General features: G+C 44.0%; 1 protein-coding gene across 1 annotated transcript in view; it reads right to left on the bottom strand.

The window, feature by feature from the left end:
• COQ8A (coenzyme Q8A) overlaps positions 1–22,261 on the bottom strand; it is a 36,567-nt gene extending 14,306 nt beyond the window's left edge. The window contains exons 1-5 of the mRNA XM_086629864.1: positions 22,085–22,261; positions 18,613–19,023; positions 17,337–17,403; positions 6,496–6,570; positions 305–427 (exon numbers count right to left, since the gene is read on the bottom strand). Of these exons, the coding sequence (XP_086485990.1) occupies positions 305–427; positions 6,496–6,570; positions 17,337–17,403; positions 18,613–19,023; positions 22,085–22,261 (853 nt within the window). The remainder of the gene's footprint in view (positions 1–304; positions 428–6,495; positions 6,571–17,336; positions 17,404–18,612; positions 19,024–22,084) is intronic.
• Between the last annotated feature and the right edge of the window lie 2,377 nt (positions 22,262–24,638).

Below are 24,638 nucleotides of genomic sequence, written 5' to 3'. Positions count from 1 at the left end.
TTAGCACAGGCATTAGATTTCAGAGTGTCACCTTAATTTCAACAATTTCACTTGTGTGCCTGACAATAAGGACATCAGGAAACTGGTGGTACATAGTGCACCCATCTAGTTATTTCATACTGGGATTAGACTGAACTGAAACAAACATATCTCCATCACTGCTCTCACATGAGAAAGCCACTTGTTGAGTCTCTCCAGATTGACTTGACACTGCTTCCAGACAGCTGACCATGTATCACAAGAAATCAACTGCCGCACCTGGCAGTTCTAAGGACAACACCTGAGGACCTATGCTACCACTTACCTTGAATGCTTAACATCTGTCCCAGCTTCAGTGCTGCTCCCCGGACCTTGCACAAGGTTCTTACGATTCTTTCTGCATTGGCTTCTGACAGGAACGGGCTAGAATCCATCACTGCTTTCTTTCCTGAGGGCAAGGAGACAAACTGCATTGATAAAGAACACCCTTATCAAGCTTATTCAAGCTCAGCAAGCTCACTTCATTATGTTACCCCACATTCAACAGGAGATTTGCCCTTCCCCAGAGCAATCAAACTAGGACTACACTCAGTGTCTTCACTGCAACCCAGGGGCAGGGACTGAAGTTGTACATGTCTTGTGACAGCTTTGACATCACTGGCTTGAGGGCCAACAGCAGCAAGTCACAGCCTCCATGAATGTCTGTGATGCTATGCAAACCATCCAGGATCCTGGGCAGATGTTGGTGCTTGAACTCACTGTACCAGCTAGTTCAGCCTAAAACACTACGTAAAGATCTCCCAAGTCCCACACCATAGGCTGCAGCATAGCCATAGCCTCAGAAGAGCAGTAGGGTTGAGCCACAGCAAGGGAGAATTGTCAAAAGCCTTGATAGCACACTGGCATAGTGCTGGCACTTCTTCAGGTGGAAGCAGGGATTCACACCAGCACCAAACCTCTCTTCTCGTACAAATAATTTTTGCCCAAAACACATATGTTCATACACAAACACATACTGCAGTGCAATTACAGATCCAGAGCGTGCACTAGAAATCTGCAGAGAGCAGACACAGCTTTCATATCTCCAAGTCTACAATAACTTTCTTTTCTAGTCAAACTGAAATTTACTGTCTCATGACGCACAGGCAAAACAGACTCTCCTAACACCATAACCCCAAAACACCATGGCTGCATATAGCACTCTGAAAAAGCAGCAGATTGCAAATCTGTGATGAGGTTAATCAAGCTAGTCAAATCTAGGGAGGCTGGAGATAGTCCTCACAGGAGAAGCCCAGCAGGAGCTCTCATCTGTGATACTATGCTGCTCTTGGACAGTTGTGCTGGAGGGGAAATTAATTCCTGTTCCAAGATAGCCAACCTTTTTCCTCTTGCATCCTCACACATGCATGGCATTCTTCGCCACGTTCTTATAGGCACCTTGCTATTGAGAGAAGGACGCTGCCTTTAGCAGTAGAACATCTCAATGCAGTTAGTCGCTTGTTCTGACTGCACATAGAAGCTATGCAGCGAGGAGGCCAAACCCTTCTGTCCTTACTCCCATCAGCAGTCATGCAAGCGTCAGCTTGCACAGAACAAGGCTCAAAATATGCATACTCAAACACACACATTCCTGTTCCCCAGAAGGGGCAAAGCCTGATGTCTGACAGGCTCACTAAGTAATCATGGCAGACATCGACAGACCAGTGCCATGGCCTCAAGTATGCAATGTGGGGTTTATGTGGCATAAGAAGAACTTCCCCTCCACTTTTTATTTAAAAAAAAAGAGGGAGCGGGAAGGAGACTGACTCAATTTTGTGGTCCCTTTAGGAGAAGCCACCCAAAACTCCTTCTCCAGGCAATGCCCAGCAGAGCAGAGATAGCAGGAGCAGCAGGCACCTGCCAACCACTTCTCTTGGGCCGCAGCTCAGCTCCTGCTGATGGAGAGCCAAGCAGGTCAGGTCTTAGAACCAGGCTGCAGGGCCCACAGCTGGTACGCTGATCTTGGAGCTGTATCTTTTTTTTTTTTCCCCTCCTCAACACTTCAGAGGAATTGATAGAAAGGACAGAACAGCTGAAGCCCACATATACAACAAGCAGGGCCAAAAAGGCTCAGCAGCTGCAACAGCCTTGAAGATCTTGGGCAGATGGAAATTACTAGTGTGTCATGTAGTGACTACAGCAGCAAGAGATCCTCTCCACCTCCAGCTAGCTCTCAGGAAGGTATACAGAGGGAGCTCAGACTGGCCAGGGGACAGAAGAATCAAGAGTCAGACTGAAGTAGCTGCTGTCCAAACTCTGGTGGCTCACACAACTTGGTACAGCCTTCACAAGGTGCTTAGCATGTTACTGATCTGACAGACACCCTTCAGCCCCAGCAAGAAGCTGGCTTGCTTACAAAGCTTTCCCTAGAGAAGTGATGCCACCAAACTCTCCACTGGCTGTGCACAGAGGAAGCCAAGCACTGCCTTTCCCTGTCCTTCAGCCTCTCCTTTCCTTTACCTGTTTTGTGGGAGAGCAGCAAGATGGCACTGTGTGTGGACATCATCTATTTGTCCAAATCCCTGTCTCAAATAAAGAACGTACATGAAAAGGAGAGAGGAATAAAAACATCAGGAGGGAGTACAGAGGACAGCTATCCTGCTCTTGAGAGCAGGATGCAGAGAAGCAGGAGGGGCCCAGAAGTCACCATTTGCATCTCACACATCAATCCTCAGAGCACATTTTGCTCTGGATCCTGAATGTAAGGAGTCTGAGAGGTTGAATAGGTAGACCTGCTTACGGCAGAAGGATGAGGCTTCGCCCACTTGAAAAGCTGGTTCTGGAGAGTGGAGTGCTTGGAGCCATCTAACAGAGCTCTGGCTGCCAACCATCCCATCAGGAAAATTCTGTGTCCTTAGCAATGGTGATGCAAATGAACCCTTGTATGAGCTCTGACATACAGACACACAGGAGCTAGGGAAACTGCCAAGTCAAAGTCCTACCTTTCTTCACACCACCTGCACACACCAACATCCTCCTTGGAGTCCTCGGCAGCATAAAGGAGTTAGTTAATGATTAAAGTCACCTTCAGAAGCCAATGAACCCTGACAATTTAAGAGTCTTAGTAGCGAAAGAGCCAAATATAGGTGCTCCTCATCCTCTTCTCCTGGTGCGCCTCTCCTTGAAGCCAAACCCACAGGGCCACTACCTGATCACCAGGGAGCCCAACTGCACATCATATGTTGATTGTTCATGTAATTTGCTAGAAATGTGCATAAAAAGAAGGAGACTTGAAAGTGATAGTCAAAAGGAGAGTTATGTAAATGGCAAGCAAAGAGGAAGAGAGAAAATGGACATAGGCTTCCAAGGCTAGGTGGAAAGGAAGTGGCGATAAAACCCAGCACAAGTTTGTGAAAAAATATGCAAATTTTCAGTAAGTTAACATTTTTCCCCAAAGACTGCAGGTACCTTTTAATGTTACAAATTATTTCCTCCCCATCTTAAGATCAAAGTTGTTGTTTTTCTTTTTTTTACCTGCTTCATCAAGAAGAGAAAGAAAAGGCAAATCGAAGTCACATCTAAACAAGCTGTGGCAACAAGGAGACCTCAGAAATGAAGGCTCCTGCAGCCATGGTGCCTGGAGCCTGTCAGCTCTTCCACAGCAGAGGCAGCAGGCAGACCGCCCCAGGAATGCTTGATCCCCATCTTCCTTTCCAGATCCAGAATTGGCGTGATCCCTTCCAAATCTGTGTGAATCTCACAGCTGTATCACTGCTTTTCCACGTCCTTTGCTACTGTCAAATGGAGAACTAGCCACTGGACTTTGCAAGTACTTGTTTTTAGGACCATCTTCCACACCAACTTTAGGGCAAGGGAAGAGTCAAGAACATAGCCTAAGCACTTAGGACTGAAAACGCAAGGAGACTGCATTATTCCTTTCCATAAAAAACAACTCTACATCTAGACCTAGGCCAGTGGCTAGCTCTTCGGGGCTATGCCCAGCCTGGCATTCACACAGTGCCTAGGAGAACAGCCTGGTATGGGTCATTAATAAGTTACAAAGTTGACCTTGAACCCAGAGTCTCTTTACTAGTAATGGTAACTATTTATCTGGGTACTCTTTCATTTTTATTCCTGGAAATTTATTGTACCCTCCCATTCCCACCCCGTGTCAGCCTTGCACTTCAGATACACACTCTAAATACTGAGACTGCCATCAAGGTCACCAGTGACCAAGGAGGTTATTTTTAATTAGCTACATCAGCCTACCAAGAAAATTCCCACTGGAAATCAAGTACAGTCATCCTCTTTTTTTAAAAAATAAGATGAACTTAAAGAGGGCAGCATTAGGCCCTCAAGCCTTTTTTTTAAAAAAAAAAAAAAACACACCACAACAACAAAAAACAAACACCAAACTGCACCTACTCGCAGGAATTTGGCAATAGAAAGAATTTCTGTCCAGGACATCAGGCTTCAATGGAGAAGGGAGAAATCCACAAACTCTTGCTCCAGACTTTTTTGTTCTAGTATAAATCCCTTAAAAAGTTAATTGTTTATGCAAAGAGACAATCCAAGACAGAGAGAGAAGGGCCCTATGGCTAAATCCTAAACAAGGTTAGCAAAATTGAGCAGGAAAAGGCAGATTCAGCACTAGCACAGTAGCTAGAACATGTAGGAGAGTAGGCATTTGTGGTCCCTCCATTTGATTACAGTAATGGAAAGAAGTAGTACAAGCCATGCTACTAGGAGTTTCACGAGTAGCTCAGGAGTTTCTGGCTTGCAGTTTTGTGACTGAAGGACCAGTGTTTCTAGATTCATTTTAAAGGTGTGAAGACACTTTTATTTGTACTGACTGGACAAGAGAAGGCTCTTTCCCGTCACTCCTGGATGCCAGTGGGAGTGTGAAATTCTTAGGCATGCCTTTGGGCATATACACATCCCATTTGTTTAAGTTTGAAGTGCCAAGAAGTTACTATTAATATTGCAGCAGTGAGGAGAGAAAAGACATCCTCTCCCAGCTTCCAGAGAACAGGACAATATGTCATCTCAAGAGACAGGTCTTAGCCCGAGCTTATGGTGCTGGCAGCCAGAAAACTTGGACACAAATGCCTCAAGCTGAAATCATGAAACGGGTGCAGAGGTATTTTTAAAGAAACGTAGAGATGCCCATGTCAAGAGATTTCCCCCAAGAACAGCTAAGGCTGGCGCTACCAGAAGAACAGTAAGAAAATGGGATCTTGGACTCAAAGCTGTGTACGTATCCTCTGCCATGCATTTTTGCAGAAGCAAAGCCCATGGAGGAGTCCTCATCCATGAAGCCTTACCCACCACTGTAAAATCCTGTGGAAAACACATCCAAGAGCACTAGCTAGAGCCTGTAGCTGAGTCACATGGTAACTTTCCTGCACCCTTGACCTGAGAAGCTCCAAGAGAGTACGAGGACTAAAATAGACTTTCACTTCTGCCTCACCACCATACTTGCTGCTCTTGGTCCATTCTCAGTCCCACTACCCTTCTTTACAGTGTAAGCTCCAAGCTCTTACCTAAGCAGACATGACAGCAAGCAGGGAAGCAAGAACGAAAGACAGACAGCTAAAAATAAAAAAGCCAGGTCAACTCTCTTGCCTAGCATCGAAGTCTGCAGTTCTTATTGCCTTATTCCTTAATCAAGGTTTGTTCAAGAAAATTACTCTTCCCAAAGCATGACTCAGACTGTAGAGCAGGCTTCTGGCACCCAGTTATAGTTACATGGGAAAATAACAGTCTCCCTAGCAAGAAGTAAAAAGTCTAAAGGTGTAATTACTTTATTGCAAGGAAAAAGTGTCTGTTGCCCTCTAAAGAAAACAAACCTTTCTCATGCTGTAAGGAAGAAAAACAAAGCTCATGTTATTCCTTCAAATTTCATAGCTCTGCAAGCTCTTGTTTTTACTTTGAGGTGTGCTCAATTAGAAAATAATCTGGCAAGCAGAGTAATACCGACAGTTGTGCAATTCCTCCTCTGTCAAAAGCAAAGCAAACCATCAGCTTCCAACAGGTATGAACAACCTGTCAAACATCACAAGCCCTGAAAGCAAAAGCTTTCAAGGATTCTCTACAGGATGGGCCATGTTTGCCTGAATGCATGCTTTTAAATCAAAGCAAAGAAACCCACCCAGCCTCAAAAACCTCAGGTCATGGAGAGAAATGACAACTCTGCCAAGAATGCTTTTTCCCTGCTGGGCTGCTCTGCATTGCCTAGTTGTACAGGCAATACAAAGATGCAAGTATTAACAAGTAGTGTCCTGGGTGACACACAACCCCTGCCTTACTCCTGTCCCCCAACACAAGGCATGTGTTTATCTGCTGGGGTGTTGGGTTTTGATTTGGGGTTTTTTGGCTAGGAGCTTTTTAGGTTGGTTGGATTTTTTTAGAGTTCCCCCCCTCCAAATTGGTTCAGTTTTCAGCCACTTCCAGTATTCCTTCTGGAATGGAGGTTCACACTATGAGGATGTAGAAAGGGCTGGATGATGAAAGAATGAGGGTGTAGAAAGGGCTTACCATTGCGTTCATCTGGTCTAAGGCTCTTCTTTGCAACTTCTGCCAATGCCCCAATCCCAAGACCAACAGCTAGTCCTTTAAAATAAGAAGAAAAAGAGCCAGATCAGAAAGTTAAAAAAAAACCTTCCAAGTCACATACAGAGGCATTTTTTTGTCATTAACCTTAAGCCACACGGTCAAATGCATAGCAGCAAAACAGCTTGATTAGAACATCCCAGCTTTTGCAATGGAGTCATCTTCAAGTATGACCCTCAACAGTTTTCTCCTGTACTTCCTCAGCCCAGCATGCCAGCCAGGTATCATAGGCTAGGCCAGTCTGAGATGTCCAGCTTCTATAAAGCATGTCAAGAAGTACTACTCAAGAGCTCTGTGCTCTGGCTGAGGTCCTGCTGTAGACTCAAATTGTGGAGTTTAAAAGGGAAGAGAAAAAAAATCTCACAAACATGGTTCTCAAAGTACAATTCTCAGGAAAGAACAGGATCCCCTTCACCCCCCACCATGCCACCACAGTAGTGGTAAGGAAAACTGTATTTAGATGAAGCCACTCTCAGTAGACTTTAAGGCTCTGTGACCCTACTGCCTAAGCATTCAGATGTATCTGTGGTCATTAGCTGTCTGACTTCCACGTGCTCGTTGACTATGATGAACAGAAACATGTTTTTCCTGAGGTCCACCTTATGCAAGCAGTGTTGTAACCTGCAATTCCAAGCAGAAATGCTGGGGAGTAGCCCTGCACAGCAACGGTAAGACAATGAGACCAGCCACCAGCAGTCCCTGTGCACTATCGCCCTTGCAAGCGGTGAACTCCAGGGCATTGTCCCACAGCTGCACAGTAAGCTACGACTACAAAAATAGTGTTATCTGCCTCCACTAACCTGACCAAAGCCACAGGAGATTAAATGAGACAAATTTAGTCACACAGTAATTCATACTGCCAAAGGTCGCACTGCCTTCCCAATTTCAAATATTTATTTTTCTGGATGATAAATGACACGGGCTACCTACCAGAACAGCTAGTGCTTCTTCACATCTCCTCAGCAATGGTGCATCCTGCCGTGCCTTACTCCCACACTACTAGCAGTACTGGGCATGCATGTTTTCCAAGCAGCCCCCAAGCCCTCCTTGAGGCACTATGGGACAGCTTCCAAGGTAAAACAACCAGGGGACACTTAAGTACAATGGGGGGTTGAAACTAGATGATCTTTGAGGTCCCTTCCAACTCAAACCATTCTACGATTCTGTGCATGTGTGTGGGAAGAAACGAGGCTACAAAACATGTGTATACAAGTGAGGAACCTCATCTTGCATTAAGTTTTTCCTCTCTCCCACCAGGTCATTACAACCCCACCTCTACCAATAAAATCTCAAACTTGCACAGCATGTCTGCTTCAGAAACAGCTCCATCTGCAATCTTGCAGGCTACATGCACTGGGCCAAAGAATCCAGCATAAGGTGAAGCACGGGGCGCAGGAGGCATCAGTGACATTACAAGGCCTTTGCAAGGACTGCTTCCAGGGCTGCTCCCATGCCATTTAACTGTCAGGTGACTTTTCATTCTCCATTGCACATGAATGTTTGAGCATACGGCATAATACAGAAATCTGCATTCAGAAAAAATGTAACTTTGACAGGAAGCCATGATTTTAACATTATAATACTTAGATTAAAAAGCCCTGAAATTAAAAAATAAAATAAAGTTACGTTTCCCATATTTTCTGCAAGTTTTGTCATAGAGGTGCTGCACTGAAATGCCAAATTTAAGCCTAAGGAAGTCTGCTGTTACTAACTTGTGCAGACCCTTCAATAGTGCTGAGCCATACATGACCACTGAGAAACTTTTGCACTAGAAATTCAGAGATTTTTAGCTGAACAAAGTGAGAAAAATACTCCTAGACTCCACAGGAAAGAAGCAAAGAGACTTTTCAAATACATCATAAACAATATCAATTAAAATACTGATACACATCTCTAATCAGATTCCTCATGCATGACAGTAATTTGGAGCAGAAAATACCAAGAGTCAGACAGGAAGTCAATAAAGATAGATATCTCATCAACAAAATGTGATTTTCTAGACTGAATACCACTGACAGAGCACTCCTGTTGGCCTTGATCCCACTTTCACCACCTCCAAAGTAATGCTTCTCCTCAGAAATCAGCTTGGTCATTATCAGAGCTAGGCTGAAGTCAGCTGGCTGTAATTGGTTCCAAATTAAATATGTTGCATCTCCTTCCTTCTAAAAGCTCTACGTTCACTACTAAGATTTACGCCTGCACCTAGAATAAAACGTATCTGAAGTTTCTAATCTCCCTCCATCATTAAGACACAAACCACTTCAAAGACAAACAAAAGACCAGGAACCAGATTCTACTCTGTCTTCCACAATAAAGCTGGAGAAGTTCTAGCATGCTCCAAAGCAGCTTGTGGTTTACCTCACTGTAGGCAAGACAAGACTCCAAACAAGTGTGCATCACACCTCCCTTCTCATGGATGTACACAGTTGAGCATCTGAACTAAACCATCTTGTAGACTAGAAAAAGAGCTTCTCTCGCAATAGGTGCTCTTAGAATTTGTTCACTGCTCCACTCTGTCTAATTTGCTAGAAAATGAACTCCAATCATCAGTCAAGAACTGTTTCAGGTAAACTAAAGCCAGGCATAAACAAGTTGGCTGTTAAACAGCTGCTAAGGTTTAGAGATCTGAAGTTTAAACAAAGGCTTCAAGCATCTTCGAACTATAATCACAGTGCACAGCAGGATATTTAGCTCAAGGCACTACACGAAAATGCAATATAGCATTCCTACTTTGAGTCTCCAGTGACTACCTGGAAACATTAGAGTGGCTGGAGAGCTGCCTGGTGGAGAAGGACCTGGGGGTCTTGGTTGACCACCGGCTTGATATGAGCCAGCAGTGTGCCCAGGTGGCCAAAAAGGCCAATGGGATACTGGCGTGTATCAAGAATAGTGTGACCAGCAGGAGCAGGGAAGTGATCCTGCCCCTGTACTCGGCACTGGTGAGGCCGCACCTGGAATATTGTGTCCAGTTTTGGGCCCCTCGCTTTAAGAGAGATATTGAGCTCCTGGAGCGAGTCCAAAGAAGGGTGACTAAACTGGTCAAGGGGCTGGAAAATAAAACTTATGAGGAGCGGCTGAGGGAGTTGGGGCTGTTTAGCCTGGAGAAGAGGAGGCTGAGGGGAGACCTGATTACAGCCTACAAATACTTGAGAAAAGATGGTGGGGGAAGGGCTCTTTACATTAGTGATGGGTGATAGAACAAGAGGAAATGGGTATAAGCTTAGTCAGGAGAGATTCAGGTTGGATGTTAGGAAGTATTTCTTCTCTGAAAGGGTTGTCAGCCACTGGAATAGGCTTCCCAGGGAGGTGGTTGAGTCCCCATCCCTGGATGTGTTTAAGAATAGGGTGGATGAACTGCTTAGGGATATGGTTTAATGGGGATTAGGGATGGTTGGACTCAATCTCTAAGGTCTTTTCCAACCTAGAAATCTATGAATCTATGAATCTCGGGGCATACGCAGCCCTGCTCTAAATGCGCTAACAGAAGAGTAGATAATATTCTTGGAACTGTGCAGGGCCAAGTGCACCTTGCGTGTTTGCTGCTTCTTAGCAGACAAGCCTGCAAAAAAATGAAATCAGCTGTATACGTAACCCTCTGTCACTAGGAAACAGGTAACAATTCAAAGTTGTATTTCTCACTGAAACAATGCCAAAACTTGGTCTTTCTCCCTGAACATCCAGGGCTTAGAAAAAGCTGCCGCTTTTCAGAATTCTCTGTAGCTCACTTTATTCTTCTGTTCTTACCAAGTTATTACCAGAACAACTACGAAGTTAGGGAATTAAATAATGACTGAAATTCCTCATGGCTGTAATTCCATCCACTAACATCAGTACTAGGGATCAGTCTGACCCTGAACTTCAGGAACATATTACCTTCTCCTTTACTAACTCAGTTTTCATTCATTGTAGCATTTGGAGCACACACAGCTCACAGAACAAAAACCAGCACGGAAAAGTTCACCCTTCCTCATTCCACCAACCAGACTACAGCTCTAGGGTTCATAAAGCAAGGACAACAGGAGGGTTCAGAGCCACAACACCTATTTCCTGAACTGCCACCAGATTTGTTTTCCAGGCTTCTTTTACACACTCACCCACCTGAAAAGCTGTGGTCTGGGCATGTATTATTTGAACACAAATAATGCTGTGCGCTGGGTCTGGCTGAGATAGGTGTTGATTTTCTTCATAGCAGCCTGTATAATGCTGTGTGTTGTATTTGTGCCTAAAAACATTGATAACACACCAGTGTTTTAGCTGTTGCTGGACAGTGTTCGCACAGTGCCAAGGTTTTTTCTTTTTCCCCACTCTGCCCCTGCAATGAGCAGGCTGGGGGTGGGCAGGAAGCTGGGAGGAGACACAGCCAGGACAGCTGACCCAAATCGATTGAAGGGATTAAACCTTGCAAGAAAGGTCAAGGACAACAGAAAGGGCTTCTTCAAATACATTGCAGATCAAACTAACACTAGAGGCAATGTAGGCCCACTGGTGAATGAGGAGGGTGCCCTGGTGACAGAGGATAAGAAGGCGGCAGAGTCACTGAATGCCTTCTTTGCCTCAGTCTATACTGCTGGAGGCTATCCTGATGAGCCCCAGAACCCTGAGGTCCCAAGGAAGTCAGGATAGAGGAGGAGTCTACCCTGGTTGATGAGGACTTGGTTAGGGACCAGTTAAGCAACCTGGCCATCCATAAATCCATGGGTCCTGATGGGATGCACCCACGGGTGCTGAGGGAGCTGGCGGATGTCATTGCCAGACCACTTGCCATCATCTTTGCTAAATCGTGGGGAACGGGAGAGATGCCTGAGGACTGGAGGAAAGCAAATGTCACTCCAGTCTTCAAAAGGGCAAGAAGGAAGACCCAGGTAACTATAGACCGGTCAGCCTCACCTCCATCCCTGGACAGATAATGGAACAACTTACCCTTGGTGCTGTCTCTAGGCATATCAAGGATAAGAGGGTCAATTAGGGGCAATCAACATGGCTTCACTAAGGGGAAGTCGTGCTTGACAAACCTGATAGCCTTTTATGAGGACATCACCCAGTGGGTGGATGATGGTAGAGCAGTGGAACACTGGAACAGGCTGCCCAGAGAGGTTGTGAAGTCTCCTTCTCTGGAGATGTTCAAAACCCACCTGGAGGCGTTCTTGTGTGATCTGATCTAGGTGGTCCTGCTCCAGCAGAGGGATTGGACTAGATGATCCTTTGAGGTCCCTTCCAATCCCTAACATTCTGTGATTCTGTGATACCCATACCACATAACGTCATGCTCAGCAGTAAAAGCTTAGAGAAAGGAGGAACAAGGAGGGAGATGTTTAGGGTTATGGTGCTTGCCTTCCCAAGTAAGTGGCACAGATGCTGAGGCCCTGCTTCCCAGGAAGCGGCCGGACATCTGCAGGCTGACAGGCAGTAATGAATGAATTCCTCTTGCTGCTTTGCTTGCACATGGAGCTTTGCTTCACCTATTAAACTCTTTATCTCAGCTTCCAAGTTTTCTCACTTTTGCTCCTCCTATTCCATCCTGCTGTGGGAGACGAGGAGTGAGCAGCTGCATGGGGCTTAGCTGCCAGATAAGGTCAACCCACCACACACTGCCAGCCATCCACCTGTTACCAGGAACAAGTCATCCCTCCAAAGAACCTGCAGAGCTGTAGAAAAGCACACTCCTCCTCCGGGTCACTGGTCTACTGACCTTGCACAAGTCACTCCTGACGTCCTTCATTTTCCTTGTCTGCAAGATGAGTACTTCCTTCAAGATTAATCATTTTGGGACAATTTTCAGCATCACTGAACAGCCACAGTTCAGCACCTTGGAAAATAACATCCCTGAGCACCTCTAGAAAGTCACACTCCTGCATTTTGTACTTTATGCAGAGAGATTATTTCAGGCCTGGATAATGCCACTTGGTTTTATACCAGCAGAGTACCTCTTCAGACATTTTCCAGGCATCTCCAGCACCCGTTACATGTCAAACCAAGCCCATCAAGAGATGATCTGGAATCAGTTTGGTTCAGGAAGAATCCTCTTGCTCAGCAACTGACACAACAAAACAAACAGGAGACTGAATGGGCTGTTATCACTCTGCTCAGCTTGCCAAGCGCAGGGGTGAGCGAGACTCTCCCTTGGAGCAGCGTGTGCCCTGGTTTCGGTCACGTCAAACACCACAAGCACCACACAGAACATGCTGCAAGCTGCAGATAGTTGTGCATCGATTCCCACTAGTTTTCTCAGCATTAAGTGCTCACCAGAAGAAAGCCACACTCACTTGTCACTCACATTACAATCTGAATCCTGCAGTTGTCAATCCTGTATCTATTTTACTAAGACTGAACAAGAAGATACTTCCAGAAGGAAGCTTTCTTTTTTGGGGGGGAAAATTGCAACAATCACATTAGATCTAGATTTCACTGCAAGCTTCTTGAATTTTCTTTATTGCAAAAGGGTCTTACCATTAAAATAATAAGCTTACAAACCAGGAATATGATTAAGTGAGTCAGAAACTGCTTAGAAAAGTCAAAGGACGGGAGAATGGAAATAAAGAAAAGATCAAGAACTGTGTGGGTGGAACTGATGATCCACCAGGCTACAAAACAAGCATGGAATAAAAAACTGCAGAAAAAATCTGTTTTACCAATTCCAATTCTGGGAATAAAATATAAAATAAATAAAAGTCCAGGATTATATTTAGTACTATAAATACAGCTACCAGCAGTCACTCCAGCTGCTGCAAGGAGCATACAAAAATACATATAAAGGACAAAAGTTCAGTAGAGGATCCTGTGCTGATTACAGAGAAACATTAGCTCAGTATTACGTGCAAGCATTGGAGAAAATTATCTTCCAGCAAAATGTTATTTGCTCCCAGAAGAGGTGAGAAGCCAGGCAAACTGCAGTCCAAGTATTTCTACCTTCTGTTACTAATTTGTCCATCACCCACCATAGTGTCTTGACACCACAGCTGAGAGATCAATATTCCCTATAACATCAGGCAGATGACAAAAAAACATACAAAGACAGGAAAAGGAACAATTCAAGTGTGAATGGGATCATGCCAATAGCATGGGAGTTCAGCTGTCTGAACCCCAGGAAAAGTTACATGAACTCTGCTTCTGACCTACTCAACATCTTTCCATCTTCTCTAAGTCTAAAATGATGTTCTTCTAACGTGGAAAAAAAAAAAGAAAGAAAAAAGTAGGTTTTATCCCACCAAGAAAAGTCAGAGTCAAATGCTGGTTTGACTAGTGTAGAGATAGGGAAATAATCTACCTCAACCATTATATTTACCACAATGATTTCCTGAGGTCTTCAAATGAAAATGGCACCCCAAAGCACACAAGAAATTGTGCACAAAAAGCTTACTTGCTCTAAGCTACACTCCCTTGCAGATATGGAGCAGCCTCCTGCTCTTAATTATTTTCAAGGCAATGCGAAGAGGCCACTAGTAGAGCAGGAAATAATCACACACACCCCCCGCCCCAACCCTGTATTTAATTCTGACCATTTGAATGTCCTCTGAAGCAGACAGACCTGGGTCACTCAGGTTAACACTGACATGCCCTGCAAAGAGGCTTCTTCCAGTTGTTAACCATCATCCCTCAGCAGCAGCAGGTGCTCCTAAAAACCTATTATGTAATTGGAGACTCTCACTAAATCATCCTACACCTTGTTTCTGACTTCCACTGAAAAAGCAAGACAAGAAAAATGCATGAGAGAACACACACTGTGCAGGTACAAGAAAATTCCAACTCACCTACCACTGAGCTTTGAAACAGTTTATTTCAAGCTTAAAAAAAAACCAACACACAAAACATTAAGTTAGTTTGGGTCTTAGGAAAGCAAAAATCAATTCTCATCTCAGTTGGAAACTTTCTCCTGTGACCTCAGGAGACTCCCTTAATCAGCCTCACTCTTCAGCTTGCAGATATTTTTAAGAATTGTACACGTTAACTCTTTCACCACTACTGAGAATAATATCCGGAAAGGACTGACAGCAAGGACAGTAAGTAGCTAGGAGGCACACAAGTACTATCTTCCCCTGCTGACAGTCCAAGAGGAAAACAGTCAACCATAAGCCAAAGCTCACAAACAACTTCAGAGGAATCAAAAATAGGTAAAAGCGAATGGTACACCACAGCTCTTGCCATCCGCTAACGTCCCCTGGTTTAAGCATTTAAAATGCTTCATAAAGTAGCAATTTGAAAGGAACGTTTCTCATCGGAGAGGAGCCAGTCAGGAAAAGCCACACTAGAATTAGCTGATGGTGTTTCACAATTGCACTGGCTCTCTCAAGGCCATGTGCAGGTTGGAAAAAACACTCTGAACTTGGAGCAAATAGCAAGCAGGAGCTGCTCCTCACTATAAATGGAAACCTTCTTTCCACGCAGTTCTAGAGGCTGTTAAAAGCTCATATCAATGATGGAATCTTGATCCAGACTAAGAAGTGTTCCTTACAGGTAATCCTTCCCATGTGGGGCTGCCCACACTACTTCAGACTCATCACACCCTCAGAAGCCTTCTTCAAGCATTACCCAGCCTACCAAAATATTACCAAAGCATTCCTTAAACTGGGAAAAAACCTACCCACGGGCCACATCTGTTGTTTGTTAGCCAGTGTACTGACAGTACTATTTCTCCTTGTTGTTGCAAGGAAAAAGTCAGAGAAAAAGATAAGCAATGAACATCAAGAAGAGACTGCAGAGACTGGAGAATCTGAACACCGTTTTTGCCACACAATGTCTCCCCAAAAGCAGCCTGAAAGCAAGAGTTCTGTCTTGCCAACAATTTCAATCATATAAAACTGAAAACCAGAAGTGAGGGGCAAGACCGAAAAAAAAATAGATGACACACAGGTATGACTGGGGATGCTGCTTATAAACAATCTTTCTTACTCTCCCTTATGGGTTTTGGTTTGGTGGGGTTTTTTCATTTTGTTTTTTAACCTGAGGTTAGGAAGAGACAGGTAGTTACTTACACTTCCCCTTGAAGCATGAGTCAGCCTTTCCTCATGCAACAGCCTTGGGTGCCAAGAGCTGGAGCACACAGCAACAGCCCTGGAACTCAAAGTTCACAGAAAATTTGGTCGTCTGCCACTTGACATCCACCAGCTGTCAGCAAGCAGCCACAGATAAATTCGGAAGAGGACAGCTAAAAGTGCTGTGACACTTTCCGTAAAAATCAAGGCTAGATTAGAATGGAGGCCTGTATGCTACTACAGCTTAAAAACACGTCAGTCAAGTGAGTTTTAGTGATGTCTTGTTACTCCAAAAAGCAGATCATAAATCCTGCCTCCCTTTAAGGAATACTAAGCATGCTGAAAATCCAGAGTACCTGCAATGAACTACAGGGTTAAAGAGATCTGACCAGCATTAAGACCTTATGTTATCACAGAACTCACTTGCTGTTTATTTCTGCACTGCACAGAATCAGTGCCTGCCCCCAGCTCCTCCTAGTGTGCATATTACTCTGACAAAGAGACACACAGAGGAAGAATGATTGTGTTTTTTATATAATAGTTGATGTGAATTACATTTGACAGGCTATTTTTCTTTCATCTGGGATCCATAGCACAAGGATGTCTACTTTGCACATGTGCTTCTCTATCAAATTTTGTGGAAGAGAATCACAAGAGCCACAAGGGCCTAACATGCTTCTTGGGAGAGACTGTTCACAACCTAGATAGGCTACTATCTTTTCAAAATACTACGGTCAAAAAAAAAAAGGGACTACTCCTCTAATGAGTAGCTAAGTAAGACTAGCTGTGATCATCTTTTCCACCTGCAATACTGTGATAGCATATCCTTGAGAAAAAAGGGAACTAAGTCCTTTGATGGCTTTGGATATAAGACATTAGATAAGCACTATCTGTTAATACTACTGAAGATATTTAGCTGCTTTTTAGCATAGTAAGTCCCATTCTGCAAATAAAATTCACATAGGCTTCAGCTAGTTTGATCTCACAAGCTCGCTCTTTACATCCTTCCTGAAAGAAAACAGTTTATAAGCAATGGCTAAGTAAATCAAACCTTGAGTATTATCTCCCAACCCTCAAAAAATCAATACCAAAAGGATATGTTTTATATTTAACTGTTCAGAGAAATAGCAAGGATAAGTTTGGGAAAAAATTATTTAAAATAACAGCTGCTCCAGCTGTCCATGCTTGACAGTAACAGCATACTGTAAGGACTAGAAGGAGAGTTTCCTCAAAGTGAAATCACATGTGCAGGACCAGGGTATTTGTACAGACTAGACAACAACTTGCACCTCACTCTCTCCCTCTCGTTTAAAGGGCACAGCCCATGAAGATGTGCAGTTCTACTAATGACTTTTTTTTTCCATTTCAGAACAGGTATACAAAAAACTAAGCTCCAGGCATATCTCAGGCTGCCATCTTAAGACAAATGAAAACCCATGCCAACTCTGTAGTTCTTGTTTACAGGTACTTGCTGAATGCATCTGAAAGGTCTCTTTAGGTGAGCAGCTTTTTTCTGTGCCGTACTATGACAGTAGCAGTTAGATACAGTAAGAGTGACAGGAGGCAGGATTCAAAGTATAACTTCATTCTGACTAAAGGCCAAGATCCATAATTGTAATTAAAAAGCCCAAATCAAGCTCTGAGCTAACTGGCTGTTTGTGGGAAAGCACTTTCCTATTAGCAAGCTTAACGATAAAATAGAACGAAATAATGCTTCAGCATGAGCACCATCACAGCCAGTCATTAGTCAGTATGTATAAGCATAGTGACTTTGCAAACGTGGGTGTGCAAACCGACCTCCAAAGTTGGCGAGCCGTCCGATCCTTGTGACAGGAACTTTCCTCTCCCGGGACTGCTCACTGAGCTGCAGGGAGAGAGAGGGGGAAACGAAAACAAAGAGAAATCCACAAGTGAACTGGGCATATGGTCAGGTACCTGTAAATCCAGAGTGCAACTTTGAAAGCTTTTCTTGAACATCAAGCCTTATATATGTTGCAAGATTTTTAAGCGTACACACTGCAGAACAGACACACCAGGAACTGAAACATATATTAAGCAGAGGCGTGGACAAGAGGTTGGGAAAGATAGAAAAGCTGACAACAATGTTTAGAAATCCCATTTTTACTTTCACCTCAGCAGCCCTTATAATTTGAACTTGGAGAAGCAGCGCAATGCCAATTCAAAATCCCTTCTACATAAGGAATTAAAACTCATGGAAAGTTATTACATTCACAGTACCATAGATAATTCCCCACGCACAACAGCTGGAGCAGCAGAAACTTTCCAGTTTCACCAAAGCAATATCCTGAGTGAGTGAACCCACAGTAGCATCGGATACTGGGTTTGGGGAAGGAGGCAGAAGGTCAGAGCAGACGGCAAGTACTTCCAATGTGAATTCCACTGCAGCCTTTCTGCACTGTCTCACGCAAGGGCATGAAGCCCTCAAGCAACAATTGTGAGCTATGCAACTCTCCAATCTGCTAACGCTCAGGGCAGTGTTCCTTCCACCTCTAGAAGGACTGCAATACCCAGTACAGGAAGCCACAGCCTTCACAAGGAGGAGCTTAGGTCCAATTCACTCTTCATAGCAATAGCAAAACAACTAGCTAAATAAAGGCCACAGGGCCCTTCAAGGAGAAGACAGACTCTCAGGTCAGTCTTGAAACTTTTGTATCCTACAGCTGTCCTCACCTACTCAACATTTCACCCCAAAACCTGGGGTGAAATACAGACCGTTCGTTACTGTAACATGCATCAACACACACACTGAATCCTTAGAGTCTAGTGAATGAAAGGAGAGCTCCTGTTAATGTAAAACTGAAGCTTTTTAAACATATTCTCATACTCGAACATCTGATATGGAGGGAGCAGGTGTGAAGGGAGAGTTTGAAAAGCTATTGACCAAGTAAGTATCACAGATCAGAGTTAAAAGACTACTGACACTTCTCTCTTTTGCCTCCACAAAAGGGAATAGTGGAAGAGGAGGAAATGAGAGAAACGCAGGAGAGGGTGAGTAAAGACAATCCAGTATAGATACCATAGTACTGAGAATCTTTAATTTAAAAAAACATACCATCTGTTTGTAGGGTTTCTGCTCTGAACCAGTTTTGGCCTGTCTGGCTTTATCAATATCTTCAGCTGTTAATCCACTAACAGAGGAATGGTCTTGGTGAAAAGCCCTGTTTTGTCCAAAGGCAGCAGCAAAAGGATTTCCAGGGTCCCTAAAGCCTCCAAATAACCTTGCATCCATTTTGGGAGGGAAAGGCTTCTGACCCATATCAGAATCTCCAGTCTCACCAACACTTCTAAAAGGTCCATTTGTAGTGTAAGAGTAAGCAGGGCCTTCACTGCTGTGTTCGTGGGGCTTGCCAGGGGCAGTGGAGAAGTCCATTTGAGCATCTGATGGTTCTCGGGCTGAGAGGTCATAGTTCTTCCCAAAATCCTCACTGAGATCAGTTAAGTTCTCCTGCTGTTTACCTAGTTCCTGCAAACAATAATAGAAATAATTTTAGAAAAGCACTTAAAACCTGCTGCCTACCCAGTGGTCCTCAGAGATGGGCATACAGCTAGGCTGTCCGGTCTCCACAATAAGGAATTTGTGGAGACTCTGGCACTACAGACATTTACAGGAAGAGACAGGAAAAAAGAAGAGACTGAGGACACTCAGAGGCACTAGCAGTCTCTCAGCCCCACTAATGGGACAAATTCATTAACAGCTTCTCAAATACTCGTAACTGGAGACGCCTTATTCTGCATACACTGCCAGGAAGGGTCACTAATTGTGGAGTTCACTAGAAGCAATACACTGCTCAGAAACAACAGGTGATGGGAGCTACAATATCACATAAGATATACTTAGGAGGGATAACAATAAAGCTAAACCTTATAATACTCAGTAGTTCTTACCCTGTCCTGGTTTTGGCTGGGACAGAGTTAGTTTTTCTTTTTAACAGCTAGAAGAGCTCTGTGTTTTGGTTTTAGTCTGGGATTTGTTATGAGAAGAATGTTGATAGTGCACTGGTATTTATAGTTGGTGCTAAGACATTGAGGACTTTTCAGCTTCCCATCTTTTGTCAGTGTGCAGGAACACAACAGGCTGGAGGGGAACATGGCTGGGACAAAGGGTTCACAACTCCCCTTACAATTTGAACTTAAGACTTAGGATTGAGGGCAAAATTGGTCAATGGAGTATTCCATATCATGCAATGTCATGCCCAGTATATAGATATGGTGCTTCTCTCAGACTCTCAGTCTCTTGCCATTCTCTTGCTCTCTTTTCAAGCCTCTCAATCATCTGGGATTGCAGTATTGGGACTTACCTGTTTCAGGATCATTTGCCAGGACAGGACAGGCATTGGTCTGGTCACCAGGTGGTGAACAACTACACTGTGCATCACTTGTTTGTAAATATTATTATTATTATATATACACATATATACTTCATATATGATTATTATTTTATCATTCATACTTTTAATTTATTACATTGTTCTTATCTCAACCCACAAGTCTCCTTCCCTTTTCCCCTTCAATTCTCTTCTCCATTCCCCAGGGGTGGGGGAAGGTGAATGAGCAGCTGTGTGGCTTTTAGTTGCCAGCTAGATTAAACCACAACATATCCCTATCCTGATCTCTCCTCCCATGCTGTCCCTAATCATGCAACATCAACACTTTCAAGCCCAAAGCTACCTGAAGCAATACCAGGTACCTACTTATAGGCAAAATCATGGCCATGGAAGGCTGAGCTTCTATTACCAGCTGGAAAACAAATTTCAGTATTCAACCACTAAGCTATGGTAGGGTTTGTTGTCATCCCAAAGTAAATAAAATTCTGTGCTTGAAGCAAGTACAGCAGCGTCAGGCACAGCAACATTCAAGGCCAGCTTCTCCTGACAGTCTTTCTATTCTGTCCTGGCCTGCAAGAGCTGCCCCACTAAGTCTAGATATTTTCCACCACTTTTTGATGGGGAGGGGGAGTCAACAGCAGAGAATTATCTCCTATTTGATTGCTACTGGACATATTCTAGTCACCCATTCTCAGCAGCAACAATACTACAGAAGAAGTGATGACTATTACAGCCAATCAACAGGATTTTAAATCCTGCTGTGGTCAAGCAAGCAGGCAGCACATTTTAGGCTCTTTCCTAAACACTAATTACATTTCCCCTCCTTACAGAAAAAACAGAACATGGTCTTTCCTGTTATTCAGCAGGTTTCATGCTATTCCGAACCTCAACATCACAGCAGGGGGGAGAGGAGAAATCTGCTTACAGATGAAGACTGTGGACACAATACTGACTTCCATACTTAAGTTTTAAGCAGCGTGTCAGACAGCCAAAACCCTGCCACAGATCAAGAAGTGAAGTATAGTCACTTAACATAAAAGCTTTCTCCTCTTCAAAACAGAGGAGTGTTATAGCTTCAGACTGCATATTTCTTACCGAGCTTTGGCAGCAGCTTCTCATGCAACTCATTTACAACACAGGGCGAGTGTTCTGCAGGTGTGTTTGTGGGGCCTCTTGTGCAGAGAAACGTGCACAGAAACAGGAGAACATCATATCTCCCTCTCTTCTTGGATGCAAAAGGAGGACAAAGGCCAGACAAAGCACTATCTCCATTAAAAAAAACACACACTTAGGGTATTTCTATTGCAAGCTTACATAGAACTAAGGAAACACAGGCCCAGATTCTAGGACTGAAGCTAGAGGAAACTGCCATGATAGTTTAAGCTTATTGCATAAAAAACATCAAAACCTCACTCACTGGTTTCTGCTTCAAAATCACAATGTGAGCTACGCTGTCTTTAGAAAGGGTGCTAGGTTTTGATTTAGAGAAGTTCTTTTCCTCCTTTTCAAGAGATGGCAACACTGCAAATGTGAAACTCTTATAAATCCATCCCCATTGTCTGGTAACAGAAGCTGCTACTTTAAAAAAAAAATAAATAAATAGATAGTTAAATAACTACAGAAGAGAGCATGCCTGGCTTTCCTTATGTGCCTCATTTGAAAATCAGATCTGAAAATCCAGCCTGGGCTGGAAGTGATGAACATGCAAACACCTGACCCTGAGCCATCCTGAAAAATATCTCATGCACCAATTCTGTAAAGAACGGAAGAAGCATTGAGATAAATCCAATTGACCCTAAAAACTCATTGACTTAGTCAAAGGAGAGGTAAATCAATGACTGAAGTTTGAAGGAGATTCTAAATAACAAAGCTGCTGGTCCATCTTAGCAAGAGCTTGATCTCTGACAAGATGAGGCAGCAAAGCACTTTTCATTTTCAGCATGTCTTAAACACTCAGTAATGGAAACAGAAACACTGTAGTAACATTCCCCTCCTGTTTCCATCCAAGTACCTACTGCACACTGGGAGTTCTCCAGGATATCTGTAGAGTATTGCAACATCTGTATTATCAATCCAGCACTTCAGAACTAGTTTCTAGTTCACAATGCAAGTTCCTAGCCACTGTCACAACAAAGCCAAAAAATACCTGGAGGAAAAGCAAAACATCAGACTAGACTGTGCACAAAGAGCTTTGCTTACCTGCATTTTCCCCAAGACAGAACTGAACTGTTCTTCAGCAGTGGCCTGGAGACTCCTTGCAATGGTAACTGCATCGCCCCCAAAAAGCATCTGCCGAAGCTGTCCTGCTTGAGTTTCTAGGACTGCTTTACTAAGCTTTGTCAAGCCTTTCACGACCATGATGGCATCACCCGCCATGACTGATCTCTTTCAGTGCTGAAAGATGAAAGAAAAAAAAGGGGGGGAGGGGGAAGCAAGAGGTCAAGGAATAAGTTTGCAAACAGTTTCAAGTCACCTAAGAGCCAGTGGCATGTCCCAGACAATCCCTTTCATAGATTCATAGATTTCTAGGTTGGAAAAGACCTTAGAGATCATCGAGTCCAACCATCCCTAATCCCCATTAAACCATATCCTCAAGTAGCTCATCCACCCTATTCTTAAACACATCCAGGGATGGGGACTCAACCACTTCCCTGGGCAGCCTATTCCAGTGGCTGACAACCCTTTCAGAGAAGAAATACTTCCTAACATCCAACCTGAATCTCCCCTGACTAAGCTTATGCCCATTTCCTCTTGTTCTATCTCCCATCACTAATGTAAAGAGCCCTTCCCCTACCTCCCCACCATCTTTTCTCAAGTATTTATAGGCCGTAATCAGGTCTCCCCTCAGCCTCCTCTTCTCCAGGCTAAACAGCCCCAACTCCCTCAGCCGCTCCTCATAAGTTTTATTTTCCAGCCCCTTGACCAGTTTAGTTGCCCTTCTTTGGACTCGCTCCAGGAGCTCAATATCTCTCTTAAAGCGAGGGGCCCAAAACTGGACACAATATTCCAGGTGCGGCCTCACCAGTGCCGAGTACAGGGGCAGGATCACTTCCCTGCTCCTGAAGGGAGCTTTCCGCTTTGGCAACCAGCCACCATGGGAACTTGTTTGCAGCTCAGATAGCACACAGGTCAGCTTGAATGACAGCTAGTTAGCTGACCTTGCCAGGCAAAGCGAGAACTCTCCTCGTGACTCTTCATGAGTTAGGATAGCATTCCAGGACTCCACACAAATGTTCAAGTTACTGTTGACCAGGGGAAGCAGAGACAGGTAAACGTCAGCAGCACTGCAAAGGTGGTCTTGATTCCCTCCAGATTTTTAAAAAGGATTAAATGCATTAGCATTTGACCTTTGATTATTATCAGGCCCTGGAACATTCTCTCAGTGCCTGACGGCAAGGATGAAGTGCACTGACAACTGTCACATCCCATTCCTGCCCTGGAGCTATGCCTGCTCATTTTACGTAGTGAAATTTCTTCACCCCCACATCGAGTAAGCTTTGTTTGTCCCCCAAAGGTAGTCTGCTCAGTCCCCAACTTGTAGCTCACTCTGCTGCTTTTCACTGGAAACTTCAGTATGCTCAGAACACCTACCTACCACAGCATTTGCAAAGTACTGCACTACAGTGCTAAATTCTTTGTCTCAGTTCCCCTTCCTGTTCAAGAGGCACCTTGTCTCAGATTCATAGCAGTTTGTGCAATTTCAGTGTCTTCAAATACGAACGGGGCACTGTAGGATGCAGGACAGGGCATGCCTGAGAAGAACAAGTTCCACCAACTCAGCCTAGAACCAAGCTCAGGCTCAGGACACCGACTCTCCTACATCACTGTGCTTCACATAAAAGAAAATCAGGAGTGGCCAGGGTGCCAAAACCATTTGCAGGGGAGATTTTCACCTATTTCACTCGTCTCACATATCTCTAAAGCACAGAGGGTCACAGCTCCAGAGATGGCTTGGTTGCATGTCCTTCCACCTTTTCTGACACAGAAGATGAAGGCATGCAGTGGGCACAAGATGCTGCCTAAGGTTCAGCCTTTCCCATACAATGTTCTCTGTGATGATACGGAGAAAAAAACTTCTGGCTGCAGTAGGTACAGAGCACTACTAAAGCCACATATTTAAGTTATTTGCTAGGAAGGTACACAGGCACAATTCATTTTTAGAAAATAACCTGTCAACACTCACATAGGCACTACAGCTATAAACACTGAAGTGGTACAAGTGATCCCAAGTCAACAATACACATGGTATTACACCCAGCTGCAAACCACAAGCCATTGGATCCAGTTACCTTCTCGGGAAACAAAAAGCCTATCTCAAAGATGCCTGCTATATCAGTCACACAGGAGAGGTATGGACTGCTACAGAGAAGTTTCTGGATAAGTACACAATTTCGCTGCAATCACACAGGAGACGCATGGATTACTACAGCTGAATTTCAGAAACACATTATTATGCAAATGCAGGGTAAACCCCAGCTACTGGAATATTTGTTCAACAGCTGTTAATCAGTGATCAAAATCAGGAACAACCTCTGTATCCAGGACGTATTATACATTACATGCTTTAAGTGGGGTTGTTAGAAGGACAGTCAAGTGTTAGCAACGAAATCGCGCTTAATGGGTTAGCTGTAAAAATAAAAAAATCAAGCCTACCCAGGTCACTATTCTGTGATTATCTTTACAAGACCTATACATATGCTCCAGATCTGTAAGAAGGCTTACTCCTGAATCTCGCCAAAGTTTAATCCCTAGG

This window comes from Tauraco erythrolophus, chromosome 2 (assembly GCF_009769465.1).
Source record: "Tauraco erythrolophus isolate bTauEry1 chromosome 2, bTauEry1.pri, whole genome shotgun sequence".
Taxonomy (NCBI): Eukaryota; Metazoa; Chordata; class Aves; order Musophagiformes; family Musophagidae; genus Tauraco; species Tauraco erythrolophus.
The sequence above is the reverse complement of the archived record's forward strand: the minus strand, read 5'-3'. Positions and strand labels throughout refer to the sequence as shown.